Source organism: Rutilus rutilus (genome assembly GCF_951802725.1).
Source record: "Rutilus rutilus genome assembly, chromosome: 23".
NCBI lineage: Eukaryota > Metazoa > Chordata > Actinopteri > Cypriniformes > Leuciscidae > Rutilus > Rutilus rutilus.
In genome coordinates, this window is record NC_140233.1 from 18,606,253 (window position 1) to 18,623,397 (window position 17,145).

Sequence of the window (17,145 nt, forward strand, 5' to 3'; positions counted from 1 at the left end):
ATAAGTCGCTTCGGAGTATAAATCGCATCAGTCAAAAAATGCGCCATGAAGAAGAAAAAACATATATAGCCTAAGTCGCACTGGACTATAAGTCGCATTTATTTAGAAATGTATTTCACAAAAACAAAAAACACAATGTTACAGACGGGACAGTTCTTCGTTACGGACGTGAGCGTTCTGAAAGCGGCACTAAAAGACTGCTTTAAAACTTTCACAGAGACCTCAAACAGAAAGCACAAAGCCTGTCTTTAAATTTAATTTCGTTTTGTATTGTATCTTAATTTTAATCAATGTTTCATCAACCAATTGTCTGGATTTAATAAATAAGAAGTAAATATATTAGAAAATAGATAATCACGACACGGAGGCGCTGGCGCGTGAACTGGAGCTGGTCTCATAAATTAACCGAAACTAAAAGTATAAGGTAGCCTACTTGCCTCACAGACCTGAGACATATATAGAAAGCTTGAAATGTCTACTTTTAAACAGAACAATTCAAAACGAAAGAAAACTGCTTATGTAATCCGTATGAAATGTGCATTTGTCTCTGGTGCGTTCACTACTGCGAGGATCGCGAGTCAGCATCGTCAACTTCATCTTTCCAGCCGACACTGACATAAAAAAACCTGATTTATTAGTAAACAATTAAAATGTCTCCTGCTATATTTTACATATTCATAATCATTCATTTTGCCGGTTCGTTGTGACAGCTTTTAGGTGCTTTATTGGCAGCGCCACCCTTACATGTTACATGAACGCATCAGCACCGAAAACATGGAGAATTTTTTCTTTTGGGGGGCATTTTTGTTTGTGTTCAGGCTTTCTTAGTTTCTTTTTAGGCGCGATGTTACGAGGACGCTGCTATTAAAGTTGCGAGTAGGCCTACACATTGGATTCACGTTTATTATTATATAAAAAAAAATACCCCAGTTTTTATGCCGGTCGTATCATTATATTTTGTTGTATTTATCCGCCACACCTTAAAGGCCGGTCCGTGAAAATATTGTCTGATATTAAACCGGTCCGTGGCGCAAAAAAGGTTGGGGACCGCTGCTCTAAAGCATTCAAGATTTATGACAGTTTAAGTTGGAAATTAAATTTTCAGGTCTATGCTAAAAAAAGGTGAATAAATGGATTATAAATATAGTATAAATATAATTTACAACCATAAAATCCCCTAAAAGTCCAAAAAAACCAAAAACATTATCGAACTAAAATATAGTAAATTAATTTAATAAAAAAAAAAATCATTTATTCTGCAATTTTTGACCGACACGGGAAGAGCACCAGAGGGTTAAACATTTTCTGAAGAAAATCTCCAAGATTGTGCAATCGGAATAGTGATATCACTTCGGTTTGATCAGTTTTAGCCTCTTAGGAACCTCTGACCTTCGCCTCTTCTTCCTGTGCTTTCTTCACGATGGCCTGCAGTTGAAGCTCTCGTTTGAATTCAGCATGAAGCAGTTTCTCCTCCATCATCTTTCTCCTCTGATCCAACAGCTCCTCTTTCCACTTCCTCACCTCCTTCTCCTGAGACACACGAAAAGATCAAATCCCGCCAAAGTGATGTAGAAGTCAAACTTGTCAGGAGTGTGAATGACACATGTTAGTGGTCCACTTCAAGTGCAGATATATAAACATGCGATATTGTCTTAGATCTCACTCCTCATACAAGAATGGAGCAGAACAAAAACAAACATATTCTTACCAACATCAGTTTTATGAGTCTGACCAGGAGTGAATCACCCTGAACGACTAAAATGGCTGTTAAGTGATTCTTTCAACATCTATGCGAATATGATTTTCCCCTGTGGCCGAGGCAGGCTAGCAGAGGCTAAATGAGCTGTGTCTACAGGTGTTAAAGGGAAAAACATACTCTTTCCATGAGTTTCTGCAGCTTGTGGGTCTTCTCCTCTCTCAGTTTGGCTCGGAGCTGCTGGGCTTTAAGTTGCTTCTCCTCATGCTTCTTCTTCGACTCCGCAATGGTTCTGAAAACAAACAGACAAATCCATTTTGATGTTGCCAATCCATTTTTCACATGATATTCAGATTAATTAACCACAACTAAAATCACAAATATCCATTTACTAAACAATGCCCTCAAATGAATATAAATAAACCATGTTTTCAAAGACATTACACTAGATGGCAGATGAAAGCATTACAATTGACATTACAAAAAGGTGATAAAAGATTTAAATTGAATGCCTGGTGTGTAAATGGGCATGATCGATTTTTTAAATATAATCGACTTAATTGACTAATTAAATTGAGAGCCATAAGAATAACATTTTTACATTTGTGATTGAGCACAATGCTATCAGCATCACTAAATATTGCAAAGTGTAGGATCACAATTGAATAGAAACCCGTTTCAGAATTCTCAAAATTCGGACTTTATTTGTAGCAAGTTTTGAGGTTACACATTTTCTCAGATTTTTTCCCCTTTGCGATTGTGAATTCATGTCCCAGTTCTGATTTTTTTCTTAGAATTGCGTGTTTAGATCTCATTATTCTGAGAAAAAAAAAAGAAAAAAAAAAAAGGTAAAAACTGCAAAACGTAAACTCACAATTTACAATTGTATGGAAGGATTGTACAATTTAGAATTTGAGTTCAAATCGGACAAATCTGTTTTTGTTTTGTTTGTTTTCCACGTGAATTTGTTGCAATTCTGGTATCCTTTCTCTTTTTTTTTTAACTATTGGCACCTAATAGAATTGCAGTCTTTTTGTTTGAGTTTACATAACAACACTGTGACAAAGGTGTGAGTTTGGGAACAGAACTACCTGTTTTCCAGAACAACAGAAGATGGAATGAGCATTTGAAAATTGTTTTAAACACAATTTCAGCAATTCTGTCTAGTGATGGTAATTGCATATGTCACTTAAAGCTGAAGTCTGTAACTTTTGGCGCCCTAGTGGTTAATAAACAGAACTGCATGCGTCTCGCAGAAGAACATTGTAGCCGGAACTACTTCTCTCTGTTTATGTCTATGACGAGTCACGAAGGTACTGGGCTACTCCTCAGCGGTACCAGTCTAAAATAGTCCCAATATAAACACTTACTATAGGTGTACCGTAGTGATTCAGGATAAGACAAAAACACGGTTTGGAAAATGGATTCATGATGTACTCGCTTATTATATACATTTTTTACATTTTAAACACAAAAAACTTTACATTTACATCACTAACATTTTTGTCATGTACTTTGGAATCAGTAACTGACTACAATTTGTAATTGTAATCTACCCAGCATTGATCTAATGAGAGTTAGCTGACATGAAGCTGCAAAATTACTTAGTCAATTCAACATCAAAATAAAGTGTTAGCAGATATTAAGCAGACAGCTGCTATCTGACATGTAGTTGCAAATTTACTTGTAGTTAGCAGAATGTCTAATGTGGACCATCTAAATAAAGTGTTACCTTATTCTGTAACAAATGGGACTGTGTGACTTTGTTACCGTTTGCGTGAAGGAGAGGACAGCTTCTCATGCATGTGAATGCCATGGCCCGGTGGGCGGGCTGGCTCCTCCTCCACTATGTCACCCCAGGAGGTGCTCTGACGCCAGGGCTCTCGAGCTGTCAGAAAAAGCAAAGTGATGCAATAACACATTTACAAGAAGTGTTAGACTGATATATCATACCTGTCATTTTGAGGTTATTAGCATCCAGTTTCACAAGAAAAGCAGTTTATGTAATTTGATTAAATTACATGATGTCCAGAGGAAAAATGCTTGTCAGCAGTAAAAAAGTTTTTTTTTAAAGATGACAGAAGTAGTAATTCAATTGTTATTATATGTCAAAAGTAATAAAGACATGCAATTAGGAATGTTTTTCAGAAGTAACAACAAAATGTACCATATTACTTTTCCAACACTATTGTGTCAGCCGATAACCATGTTCAAGTTAACTACTTTTGAGAAAATATTGTGGAAAATAAAACTGCCCATTTCATTTTCTTGCTTTAAACAAAACGTATAGACTTACTGTATAACTTAGCAATGCAGATGCTAATTACATAATTACCGTCATAATCAGCTAGCATCTCGCTCCAGTCTAAGTTCAAGCCACAACTTCCACTTCCGATACTTGCCTTTAAGAGAGCAAAATAACAAAAAAATGACACCAAATCCAGAAAACATTAAACAAGCTAAGACAAGCTCATTGTAATTACATTACTACTAGGGTTGTTGACTTACAGAGAAGTCGCTTTCATTGTCCGTCTCCAGTTCGTTGTTCTCCGCTTGGATCTCCCGTGTCAGCTGTTCCTCCTCAGCGATGGCACTCGCGATTGCCTCTTCGTTGGCTTTTTCCAGGCGGTCGGCCAGCTCTTCCTTCTTAGCCAAAACTTCAGCCATGGATTGAGGCTGACAACAGGCACAACAAACTCGCACTGAGCCATTGAAGTCACCACCCCAAACAGAGGCACGAAACGTGCAGTACAGTGCCAAGTTAGCCACATCAGGCTTTTGAGGACATGCCCAGGCAACTTCAATTAAGACACGGTGCAATCAATTTAACACTTTCTCTGAAATTAGGCTAGACTTGAATTTCTGTATTTCAAACATTTAATGCAATCAAATTTTAAATGTTTGGTGGAAGCCTGCATACCACAAAACTTTACAAAATGCAAAAGATGTTTTAAGAAACTAAACAGAGACCAAATGAAATGATAATACAGGCACACGCCATAAACACAATCAATCGCAAAAACCACACAAGGGGAAGCATAACGAAATCATGCAGCATACAGCCACAATAAAGATGAGGAGATGGGATAGTATTCTTATTCGGTATATTTAAAGGCACACTATGCAGTTTCCGTTTTTCTCAAACAGCGACCTCTAGAGTCGCTGTGGAGTACTTGTATTTAACGTTACTGTCGTAAATACCACTCCGACCGCGCTTTCTTGGGGGGGGGGGGGGTATATAATAATAATAATAATAATAATAAATTATTATTATTATTATTATTATTATATATTGGTTTCGATTTGGTCAATTTAAAGCAATGGTTCTTAACCAGGGGGCCGCAGGATGATTTAAAAGTATTTGAATTAATTCATTATTATTAATATATTAAAACTCTAATCTAAATTAAAATGCTAAAAAGACATAAAATTAAGATTTTTTGTCAAATTGCTTATGAGAACCACTGTAAACAACATTTACAATACATTCATGTTTTCTTAACTGTCAACAATGGTCATAATAATGGCATTGCAACTGTCACATGCCTAGCACGTCTTTTGTGTCACAAAAGATGATATTTTGAAGAACACTGGGGTCTAAACAACATTGGACCCCATTGACTTTCATTGTGCGGACCATTTTTTTCCAAAAAAGATATCCAAAATATCTTCTGTTGTGTTCTACAAAATACAGTTTAAAACGACATGAAGGTTATGACTATTTTCATTTTTAGGTGAACTATTCCTTTAAGATGACCAAATACCCTGCAGAGCCCACATTAGGTGGCTCTAGTGTTTTGGAACACAGTTACCTGTAGGCAGAGGGGTTTATGTTGATTTTAGGGTGGTAACAAAAGAGGGGTTTGTTGAGGGGCAATTTTTTGCAGTACATTCCTTCCATGGGTGCACCTGTGAGTCTTCATGACTCGTGATGACTGGTAAATTGCCAAAATATTTTGGAAAAAGTATCCTACCCACTGCCATCAGAGGGCACAACACTTGACCCCCATTTTCAGAACCTGACGAGTGAACAGTATGCAGAGTGCCAATTTCAGAAGGACCGTGGGAGAAGATGGAGACGCCCGGAGCTGCGCTGAGGTCAGTGTCAGACGTCATGCTAACAAGCATAATAAGAGGTGGATTTCTCTCAACAGTGCGCCTGCTGGTCTTAGATCTGGAGTCTAAACAGAGCAGGGCTTATCTGACCCACCCAGAGAGGTGGTGTCTGGACCTCGGAAGCAATGATTCCGGATTCCGACACGACTGAGATTGTGCTCCTGTCTGAGCATTTAAACCTCATCCATCTCCATTGTTTCAGCCTGGGTTTTGTACAGAGGCCAACACCCGTTGAGAAATGGAAGCCGGTAGCTCAATAGAAAATGCTGTGGGTCTAGCCTTAATTAATCCCTTGGAGGTTTCTCTTAGAAAGGGTGAGACAGGAGACAAGCGGAACGCCACAACAGGAGTTGCCATATCATTTTTAAAGCCATCTCGTGTAAAAAAAAACTAGGTGTCATTTGGCATACATCTGTGGGTCAAATAGCAAAATCAATCAATGGTCTTGAACTTGAAGAAAAGTTCAAGCAAAACATTTTGCAGCTGGTTGGTTGCTGGACAGAATTGTGATTTTTGTACTTGGATTTCGATCTGGTATCTGTAAATTTAGATACCCCTTTTCCACAGACAATTTGGTTATTCCTCTTGAACTAAGAACTAATAATATACTGTAATTGGTCAGAGGAGAAGGGGGCCGAATCTCAACAGAGATCTGCAGATCCCCTAGCCATGCACCGTGTCAAGGAAAAGCACCATTTTGGTGGAAAAGGGGCCTGTTTGGTGGCATATTTGATATATGTAGCAAAATTTTGGGAGGTCAAGGCTCAAAGGGAGGTCAAGGTCAATGAGAGCCCATGGGTTCAAAATCAGTCAAGTTGTTTGAATGGTGCAGGGGACACTTGATAAGCCCAAAATAAAAACTTGAGCAACTGTGGCAACTCTCTGAAAACACTGGGCCCTCCTGTTCTCTACTCACAGTGGATACTTGCTCACCCCCGTCATCACGCACACACATATACGCCCTACTTGCTGAGAGAAAGGAGGAGGGAGGGGGTAACCCTGCCTAGCCTGGAGGTTTTTGGGATTGACTTTGTTTAGGCGGCAGTCCTGACCCTGGCCTGTGTCTCTCAGCACTCACAGTAGAAAGTTCTGTGGGGTCCAGCATGCTCTCCAGTGTCATCACTGCCAGGGGAATGTAGACCGCTGCCTCCGCTTTTGCCGATGGTGCCGCGACCTTCCACACCGACCCCTCCGTCCCCTTCTCTTCTTTGGCTTGCCCAGTACTCAGCTCCTCCAGTTGGGAAAGGGATACAGGAGGAGGGCCTGGGTCGCAAGCCAAGTCTGGGCACTGGGCCTGCGAAGGCAGAGAAGTAGGGGGTGGCACGGGGTCGGAAATGGGGGGTGGCGTTTCCTCAGAGGGGGCGCTGACACTCTGCCCTGGCTCTTCAATACTTTCTGCTGGGGGCTGCGCAATGTACACACAGATGAATACACAAATATGAACACATGCATGTCAAGGCACTCCTTGCCGCATCTGTATGACAGACCATTTGGCAGATAAAACAAAAACAACTAAAGAAACACAGCATGCTAAATAATTACACAACATCATGCATTTCACAACAAACATGTAGCATACCAAGAACCATACAATCAAATACCACAAGCATGCAAACAAGTCATTTTGAGTAACTACAGTCTCAACTACATGCTGTTTTAAAACCCTAGCGAGCTTGCCTAGAGGAAGAATTTCAAGACAAGGCTTTTGATGTGAAGGCTGTTCCAAAAGTTAGGCAACTTCATTTTTCTGCTCACTATTAAATTTTGGCCACATTCTAAGACAGCATCCAATGTTTCCTCTTTGGAGAAGACAATCTAACAATGCATTGTGACAAGCTTATTGAAAAAAATAAAATAAATCAAGATGGTGGATAAAAGATTAATTTAATCCTGAACAATGTGCTATTTTATGCCAATTAGAGTACTGTGTCGTTAGCATAGCAACATGCTAACGACAAACTCCACTGAAATCTGCTCCAAGTCTCTTGTGCACTTCGCATAAGGAGCACTACTTTTAAGGGTTTTTGCCTACGTAGAGCGTTCCAAATCAGTTACTAATGATGTTCTTATTCAGTGAGAGTGCTGCCTTAGAAGGAATTAGATAACGTTGCTGCTCACTAGGTTTTGGGGCAGAGCTATTGGCTTCGGCATATTCCCCAAATGCAATCTAGGACACTGTATTGTCAATATTTAATAGACCTCATTATATCTGATAAACATGTACAAAATCGATGCTCGTACACTTGATACTGCTCTGTCTGGACAGTGTATCTATGAACACACTGTGACCAAACAAAAACATTCTGATGTTACAGAGCCTTCATATCTATCCTTGGGCCCTGAATAATTAATGAAAGGAGGTTGGTTGACGTCAGTACCTCAATGACGGAGGTCTTTTCCATCTCTTGGCTCTGCTCTTGGGGTATGGGTTGCTCTTGCTCCTTCATCTCCTGAGATTTTTCCTGGGGTGAGGGCTGGATGCGCTGGTTCTCCTTGTCGCTGTCATCTTTGGGGCTTACATGGGCCGGAACTGGGCTTACCTTGGCCCTTGGCCTCATAGAACGCCCACGCTGCACGGTCTCCCAGCCCTCTGCATCTTTCTTTGCTAAGGATGAACGTACATGTTTACATAAACACACAAATTATACCAAAATATTTGGTTTTGAAAAAAAAAAAAAGACTGTAAATAGAGAAGATCAGTTCACCTGGTTTTTCAACAGGGATGTTGACACTTTGGTTGGGGACAGGAAGGGACTGGGAAGACTTGACCCGATCGGCCCAGCTTGGTCCAGTGTGGGAGAAACGTGCCACAGCCAAAGTGGGAGGGGGACCCCTGTAAACATACACACAAACCATATAAAACCAGAGGTCTCAGATTCAAAAGACCTGGTGGACACTAGCCAAGTGTTGTTCTTCATCGCTAATGGCACAATTTAAGAAATACAAATGATTTTACATCAATGAATTTTAACTATAGATTAAAATAGTTCCACTTTCTATGGGTAGCCATCATGCCTGCAGCGTGCCACACACTCTGCATCATTGCATCGGGCATCCTCAAACATTGGGAACTAAAATGGAAACTTCAGACTGAGGGCCCTCCGTCTTGATCGATATCCATTTCCTGAGGCATCCAATTACAGTGTAATACAGACATGGATGCCCGTGCTTCAGCAGTCTTTAACCACACTTAGATCCACACCCCCCACAGTCTCAGGCGCAGGCCTGAGGAGAACCCAGCAAAAATTGCATTAAACAAAACGCTTAGGCCGTTGCGGATCGATTCCCCTTCTCCTCCCAGCCTCTGCCAGACGGGCGTAGTCTTTCCGGTCTCGTGGTGAGGCCAAGATATGCATCATATCTGCCATTGATTTCTCCATCTGAACATTCAGTGGCATTTTAATCAGATTATCAATTGTCTTCCTTCACACCATCAGTTAAAAATGCAGGGAGCCTTGTTTCTTGATCCTCTAGTAGGAGTTGAGAGTCACCACAACAGAAAAGATGGTGTCAATTAGTACGTTGCTAGCAGGGATAATGGTTTTAGGCCAGATTCAAGCATATACACCATGTCTGAAATTGCAAGTAAACCTTGGGAATACAGGTTAAAACTTTTTTCATTGAAACAAGTCATAATTATTGCGCTCATATTCTACTGCGCTTCGTCTATTTGACACGCATGCACTCGTTCAGCGAAGTCTGTGAAGTTTAAATGTTGTCAAAATATGCAAAAATGGAAATATCGCGGGACTTTCTAAAATGTACAGATAAGGGTATTACCATAAAATGTAAGTTATGTGCTGAGGAAAACACTTGGATCATGTACCTTTTCCGCAGCAGCTCACTCTGTGTCCTCCGCTATTTTCCATATGCGTTTTGTCCATAGAAATGGGTTATTCACTACTGTAAAGCGTTGTGACTGGCTGCTGGTTTCCGAGCACAGTGCGCAGACGCAACTAATCGATTATCAAATTCATTATTGATAATAATCGATGTTATCGATTAGGTGTTGCAGCCCTACTTTTAACCATCCCTAAAATATAGTAAAGAGTAATTGGATACCAATAATTATTGACAAAAACACAATAGTTGTGTGACTTTTTAGAACTTCAATATTGTTTTATTTTGTGACAAGTTACCATGGCATATGGGGCAGAACCATATGGTCCGTTTGGTTAGATTGCCTCTGGTAAGAATATATAAGAGCTAAAGTCTTGGATTGGTAAAGAAAGTTCTTGTGAGTACTAGAGAGAAATGTTTGTGATCCTGGGTGTGGTCAATGTGACTGGATTGGCCTACCCAAAATTGAGGGTACGGCGAACACCAGGAGATGGTACAATCCGGTCTGACGAGGGGCTGGACATCACATGTCGTCCTGGTGACATCTTTCGAACTTCCCAAGCCAAAGAAGTGGGCCTGCAGGGACAAGGAAATACATTCAAAGGAAGGTACTGATTCAGAACAGGACCCAAACATCTAACAGCTGAAAAATTCCCAAAAATATTGAACATGCAAGGGGCAGGGAATACACATGTGCTTCTAAAGGATGCGCATTCAAATTCTGTGGATATGTCCAGAGCATTTTTAAGGAGTTCTGTACAAATTGACATACAACTTCTCGCTTTCAAGCTCTGGTTTTTATTCCATTATCAATGTACTAGTGTTGTAGTCACTTAATCATTATGTCAAGGAGTGAGACACTGAAATAATCACCTCAAATTAATCATTGATCAGGCTGAAAGGATCACAATTCAAACTACAGTGTAAAAGACTCACCGGGGCAGGTTTGTGTACATGGTCCGAGAATGTTATAATCATGAAAGGCCTTGTGTGTGTGTTTGCATAAGCATGCATGTTATCACCTGTTCTGAGCATCTGTTTTTTCCAGCTTCTCCTGTAGTTGGATCCAGTCAATTAGAGCTTTGAAGTCTCTGACATAATTATCCAACATCATCAGCACCTCCTGGGGGTGGAGAGCATGTGTGATGTCAGTATTAAAGGCCGCGATGGGAGTTTCACTACAGAATTACATGCAACTCTGATATGTACTTAAGCACAAACCAAACCAAAAAAGGCATAGTCATTCATAAATGGAAAGGATGTTCTTGTAAAAACCTGACAAAATGGGTTGATCTATGAGCTAAGAAAAAGTTCAAAGTGGCAACAAATGTCCTAAATTAGTCAAGGCAAAGTATTTTCATTGGAACATCCTGTAAACATACAACTAAATACAGAGCATCTACAAATCAAGCTATGACCCCAGAAGCCTGATCTGACCAAGCAAGAGGGTCAGATCGTCCCCCCACTCTGATGTCTCTTTTGTGGCATGTCTGAAAGAACAATGAAAGACCCCCAGCAGAATCTAGTGAACTCTCAGGTAAGAGGATTCCTGGACGAGCCCCCAATTCTTGTTCACACTGAGGAGCTGGTGTAAACCTACACCCTGTTGTCTCTACTAAAGAGTGGGCATCTGAAGCTACTGGAGCGCATCTCACACACCCTCCCACTCTCCAGAAACACCCCATTCACAAATGCCAGGAGGGGACAAAAAGAAAAAGAAAAAGAGTGCTGTGGCTCTTTCCCGCCTCAGTGGTCTTCCACAAGAGGTGCAGCTGAAATTACCAATTAGCTTTGCAAAAGGGGGCTGGCAAATCTGATTGAGGCTGTAATCATTTCAAGTTACTGGCAAAGAGTGTGCAGCGAATGACGAAATGTTCATTGTCCATCCGATATTCGATCTGGGAGCGCCGCGGGGACTCTGGGGAATCCCTTGACTCCAACAAAGACGCTAGAGAGTGTCGCAAAGCCTTGCCACAACACAGATTAGAACAGGTCTACAACCCTAGACCTACCACAGGCTCTTAAGATTACAGGAAACCTGCTTGGATGTTGAAATCGGTCCAAAATCTTGATGCCAGCCTTGATTTATGTGCTTGTATCATTTCATATACATCTATTAATATAGCAGAACGTCATCAAGAACCTAGTCTCGGCCTCAGACATCATGCCACGGACCGTTGGCTGAATGTCTTATGCATATGGCACACTTGAGTTTCGAAGTCGTCATTTGATTGGTTGAATTCTACAGGATGTCCGGAAGACATGCGTGTCGTGTTGCCGTGATGCTAAACCCCCTCATGGAAGAAGAATGCTATAGTGTTTACAACTGTGACAATGAGCGCTTATCAGGATCAACTGAACGCTGGATTTTTTAAAAGTATGTGATGTATGCAAAATTCACGCATAGACTCTTTAAAATGCATCCAAGAGTTTTACACACCGGCCTGTTATTGTGGGGACATTGACGTTACATTTTCACACCCCTAAACAAGACGTGGAACAAAACTAAGTGTGATTGGTTGCTTGACATGTCGGTAAGACGGCCTCTGGGCGGTCCTTGGCCAATGAAAGCTGCTGTGGAGTCCAGACCTTCTGCCGTCAGTCTGAAGGTCTGGCTATGCAAGACCATCTATGTACAAATTAGCATTTCTCAGAGGGTTCAATGCCGCTTTTATGAGGCGCCATACTGGATAAAAGTGGAGTGCACAGCAGAGTTTGAAACTGATCCTGCAAATTCACTTTCTCTTGCAGGCACACAGTGTCTTCCTCGCATGTTTGGTGCAGTTTCAATTGGGATTCAGTTGCAATGCATCACAATGTGTTGACATGTATTGCAATGTGCATCATATCGTGAGGTAGTCGAGAATACTCAGACCTCCTGTACGTTGAGGCACGGTTCAGGTGCATACACATCAGGATCAGGGGCTGCGGTATGACTGATGCTCTGGATTAAGTGGGGGACGGCAGGCGATGCTGTGAAACAGGCGTGTGTGTGAGATTGATGGGCGGCAATGGGGGAGTGGTGATCGAGGAGAAAACCACAGTGCTTTTAGTTAATAGAGGAGTCAGACCCAGTGAAAGATGTGTCCAGAAGCAGGCCTGTTGATTAGGGCTAGTTAACAACACCAGGGCATGGCGGAGGACGATGCTGACCCATAATGCAATAGCTGAGAGAGAACAAGCGGACAGGAAACAGCTGAGTGCCATAAAAATCCTTAATTCCTTTATATTTTGAAAGAAGACATTTGACAGGAGAATGCTTAGCCTAAGACTTTAAAAATGTTAACTGGGACTTATGGAGTTATTCAATCAAATGAAAAAAATGAAATGACCCCTTAAATATTACACCTCTAACTGTCATGTACACATTCACACATGTGAAGGAGAGTTGTCTCGTCCATGGGCTGATATGACATAAATCAGGGCCTGGGACGAGGGAGAGGCCTGATAAGAACTAATTAGTCGTCTGGGCTGTGGGTTAAAGATGTGGGCGTTACTTGAATATGAAAATAAATCAAGCCAACGGACCAAATCAAGAGTGTCAGACCAGCCATCACTGGCAAGAGGATAAAGAATAAAAAACACAGGTGGAATTAAATACAGGAAAAAAAATTTTTTTTTGCTTTGCACTGAATAAGATACTTATGAATAAGCTAAGATTATTTATGGCAAATGCTGTACTGAACACAACATGAATTTAAAGTTGTTTATTTGTATAATTTTTTCATCACAAATGTAGTAATCTGAAACAAATTTTCTCCTCTGCTGATGTCATCAAGGTCATGTGGGCAGGGACTACATTAACAAAAAACCTAATGTCACAAATAATAATATTGCGATGGATAAAAACAATTGTTGCTCTCATTACTTTCCATTGATTATTCTGCTAAATCATTTTCATATCGTCTTTAAATATATTTTTACATTTTTTGGACACCATTGACTTTGTATGGACAAAAATATATACCTTTGTTCTGCAGAATAATACATCTTACAGGTTAGAAGTTACAGGTTATATCTTCATAAAGGAGCGGTTATGTGTATGTGAAAAGTCCTGGATTTCAACAGCTCCAAGGAACATTTTCCTACTGTAGGCCTACAGACAATCCCCTACTGTCACATGGCAGTGAGCTAAAGATCTGGAGCAGAGCACGGACACATACATATACACTCAGACCAAAGGGCCGGAGAGTGTGAACAGGCCCGCCGGACATGGCAACACAGCGGCCGGAGTGTTTATGCACATTCGCGCAGGCCGGCTGTCAACAAGGTAACCACAAAGGGGGCCGGTTAGCTTCGAGCGGTTGGCCGAACCCCGCTCAGCATAATTCCAGATTACACGCCAATCGATAAATCAGAGCCAGCAGTGTAAAGTGTGGACGATGGGCCCAAATACAGCCAGGCGCCATACCTGCCAGGGTAAACAAAGTGAGTGCCCTGAAATGGGCTCTGCCAACCAAAGCTAACAGTTCAAACGCATGTTTGCCGACACAGGTCCCAAGACCATGACCGGACACAAAAACACTGTTGATCAACTTGAAGTGACGAATCGTTATTGCAATGGTTGCGTGCTGAGAGGTTATTGGTCATAGTGGCTGACTGTAGTACATGTCTTGCAATCAGCTTTTTGCTTTTCCTAAAACTAAACAAAGAACCTGGGGTGGAAAAAGTGTTTCGGGACGTTACCTACCGAGCCCCCCGCACACACACACACACACACGGAAGGAGCGGGTGGGGGGCCCTTTGTTTACACATGTCATCCATCTCCACTCCCTCCAGAAAGGCCCTGGAGAGGTGCAGTGATAATTCTCTCACCAAACCCCTCTCTGACACAAACCAGAAAACAAAAGGAATGCGAGGAGGAGGAGGAGGCAGAGGAAGAGGTTTATCACAATGCTCCACTCCCTCTAGTGGCCAGAGAGTGCAGATGCAGCCACAAGCACAAAAATGTCTCATATACAAAAATACACACAATTATACTTGAATTATATTTCAACATAATTATAAATCTGTTATCTTTTCTGCTTTAAGTGGTAAAAACGTTGAAGAAATGCGTGTGATCATCATACCCTGCACTCCACCACGCTCTGGTCGGATTCGCAGGTGACGTAGATCTCGTCCACTGCTCTCCGCAGATTATCGAACAGGAAGGCCCAGTATCGTGCTCTGAGGTCCACCTTCCGTGGCTGTCTAGTCTTGGTGGGGCTTTTCTCAGATCCTTTGTCCAGGATCAACCCGGGTGCATTTTTGCAGTCTATCGCCAAGTTCTGTTAAGAGCAGAAAAGAAATTGTCAAGATATCTTTATTTGACCAAATGAACCCCATTTGCTATTAAAGGGTTAGTTCACCCAATAAATGAAAATTCTGTCATTAATTACTCATTGTCGTTCCAGACACGTAAAACTTTCGTTGATCTTCGAAACACAAATAAAGATCTTTTTGATGAAATCTGAGAGATTTCTGTCCCTCCATAGACAGCTATGCAACTACCACTTTGACGCATCAAAAAGTTCATAAAGAGATCGTAAAACTAACCCACATGAATCAAGCAGTTTAGTCCAAATTTCAATCGCTTTATATGATGAACAGATTGAATTTAGGCTTCTATCCTCCAATAAACATTCATCAACAAACATCAGATATGATAAACGGAAGCTCAAGCATGAGAACCAATGAGGTTCATTCTCGTGTTACTGTTGAGCTTCAGTTTATGTTTGCTGATCAATGTTTATGTGAATAAAAGCCTAAATTAAACCTGTTCATCATATAAAGCGATTGAGTCTCTTCAGAAACTTTGGACTAAACCGCTCAATTCATATGGATTAGTTTTACGATCTCTTTATGAACTTTTTGAAGACAATTTTCATTTTTGGGTGAACTATCCCTTTAACTCTATAGGGCAAACAGCTGTTTTAACCATCAGTGTGTGATGCTCATATAAACACTGAGGTCGAATCACGAAAGAATGGAAATTAGAACCCCATCAGCAAGAGGATGAAATAAAAGGTCTCTGGCGCCACCTAGTGTTTAACATGAGGAAAGCTTTTCACTTTCAGTTATCACTTTTCTTTAAAGGGAACTAATTTAAACCTGTTTGCTTATTTGTAAACTAGCCAAGTATGCATGTTCCAGGTTATTTGTTTTTTTATTTATCCAGGTTTCTTAACTAACAGATTTGTCGTGGATGCAAATAGAGACATTGTCCCATGAGATAAACTGTACTGTATCACATTAGTGTTTTTAGATACTGTAGGTTTTAATTAAGAGATTTAGAAACTACAAACAATTTGGACTAAATGATTCGCACCTGCTTTTTGTTCCTGTGGAGCCCGGCGTTGATTCGCTGAGCCCTTGCGCTGCTGTTCCCGTGAATCTTTGCTTTAGCTGCATGTGAACAGAAGAATGGCCAAAATATCACATTCAGATGGATGACATCAAAGCAATTGTAAAACCAAAGACCAAGTCACGCAAGGTCTAAACTTTCATATTTTAAAATTAAACAATCATCACTGTGAACTCTGCATAAGTCAGAAACACACACAAAAAAAATTATTAAATAATTGAAAATGCAAAATCAAATTGTTTTTTATTCCCAAGATGGTTATATTACTACAATGTAGCATACTAATAATTAAAATATTTGTCATTATGTAATGCATGCAAACATTTTAGCCTATTTTTAGGATCACCGAGATAGAACAAAACAACAACTAGTAAATTAATACAAATTAAGTCAAATAAAATACATTTAAATCACATTTAATTATTTTATTTATTATTTGATAATTGTATTATTATTATTATGTATTATTTAAATTATATTTCATTAATTATGCATTTAATTGTTTTATTATTTTATGAACAACAACATAAATACAGTATAATTAAATAGATTTAGAAAATTAATAGAATAGAATTAGAATAGAAAATTAAATATTTTAAATATATTATTTACACCATATAATAAAAAGAAAATTAAACCAGAGTAGTACACGTAATTTAGGTTTTATTTTTTATTTTTTATTGTGTCCCAGAGAGAATGTCCAAAGAGAGAAATTACTTTGTCACTAAATAAATCTAATGAGAATTATTAATAACAAATAAAAATGAACACTAAAAAAACAAACTTAAAAAGAAATGAGTTTATTTATATATAACGCTAATAAGAGAAAGGGATGAAAAGGTTTAATTGTCATGCAAATAATGTTGAAATGCAAAAAAAAAATTAATAAAATCATAATAATGACTACAAATAGACCATGTATTTTTCTTGTAATTTAGGGTTGACGTATGACCTGTTTTATTCATCTTTCAGCCAGTGCTTCCACTCATAAAGTGTCTTTGACTATTAAAACTGATCTGAGATCAGGGCCTGAATTGTGTGTTCACTTTAAGAACAAGATCATCTTTCAAATCATCTAAGATCAGCCTCCTCGAGTCAATATAACCCTCTTTATCAGGATATGAGGGGTCAAAACTGATTCTCAATCAGA

The 17,145-nt window shown here is 39.9% G+C and overlaps 1 protein-coding gene across 2 annotated transcripts in view; it reads right to left on the reverse strand.

The window, feature by feature from the left end:
* scaper (S-phase cyclin A-associated protein in the ER) overlaps positions 1-17,145 on the reverse strand; it is a 107,215-nt gene that overhangs the window by 80,026 nt on the left and 10,044 nt on the right. Inside the window, exons 3-14 of one of the 2 annotated variants that reach the window (XM_084397156.1) lie at positions 15,960-16,036; positions 14,722-14,919; positions 10,675-10,775; positions 10,112-10,228; positions 8,518-8,645; positions 8,191-8,417; positions 6,891-7,217; positions 4,205-4,372; positions 4,032-4,098; positions 3,467-3,584; positions 1,877-1,988; positions 1,390-1,530 (exon numbers count right to left, since the gene is read on the reverse strand). In XM_084397156.1, coding sequence (XP_084253282.1) covers positions 1,390-1,530; positions 1,877-1,988; positions 3,467-3,584; positions 4,032-4,098; positions 4,205-4,372; positions 6,891-7,217; positions 8,191-8,417; positions 8,518-8,645; positions 10,112-10,228; positions 10,675-10,775; positions 14,722-14,919; positions 15,960-16,036 — 1,781 coding nt within the window. The remainder of the gene's footprint in view (positions 1-1,389; positions 1,531-1,876; positions 1,989-3,466; positions 3,585-4,031; positions 4,099-4,204; positions 4,373-6,890; positions 7,218-8,190; positions 8,418-8,517; positions 8,646-10,111; positions 10,229-10,674; positions 10,776-14,721; positions 14,920-15,959; positions 16,037-17,145) is intronic. The other variant, XM_084397155.1, reaches the window with a different exon arrangement.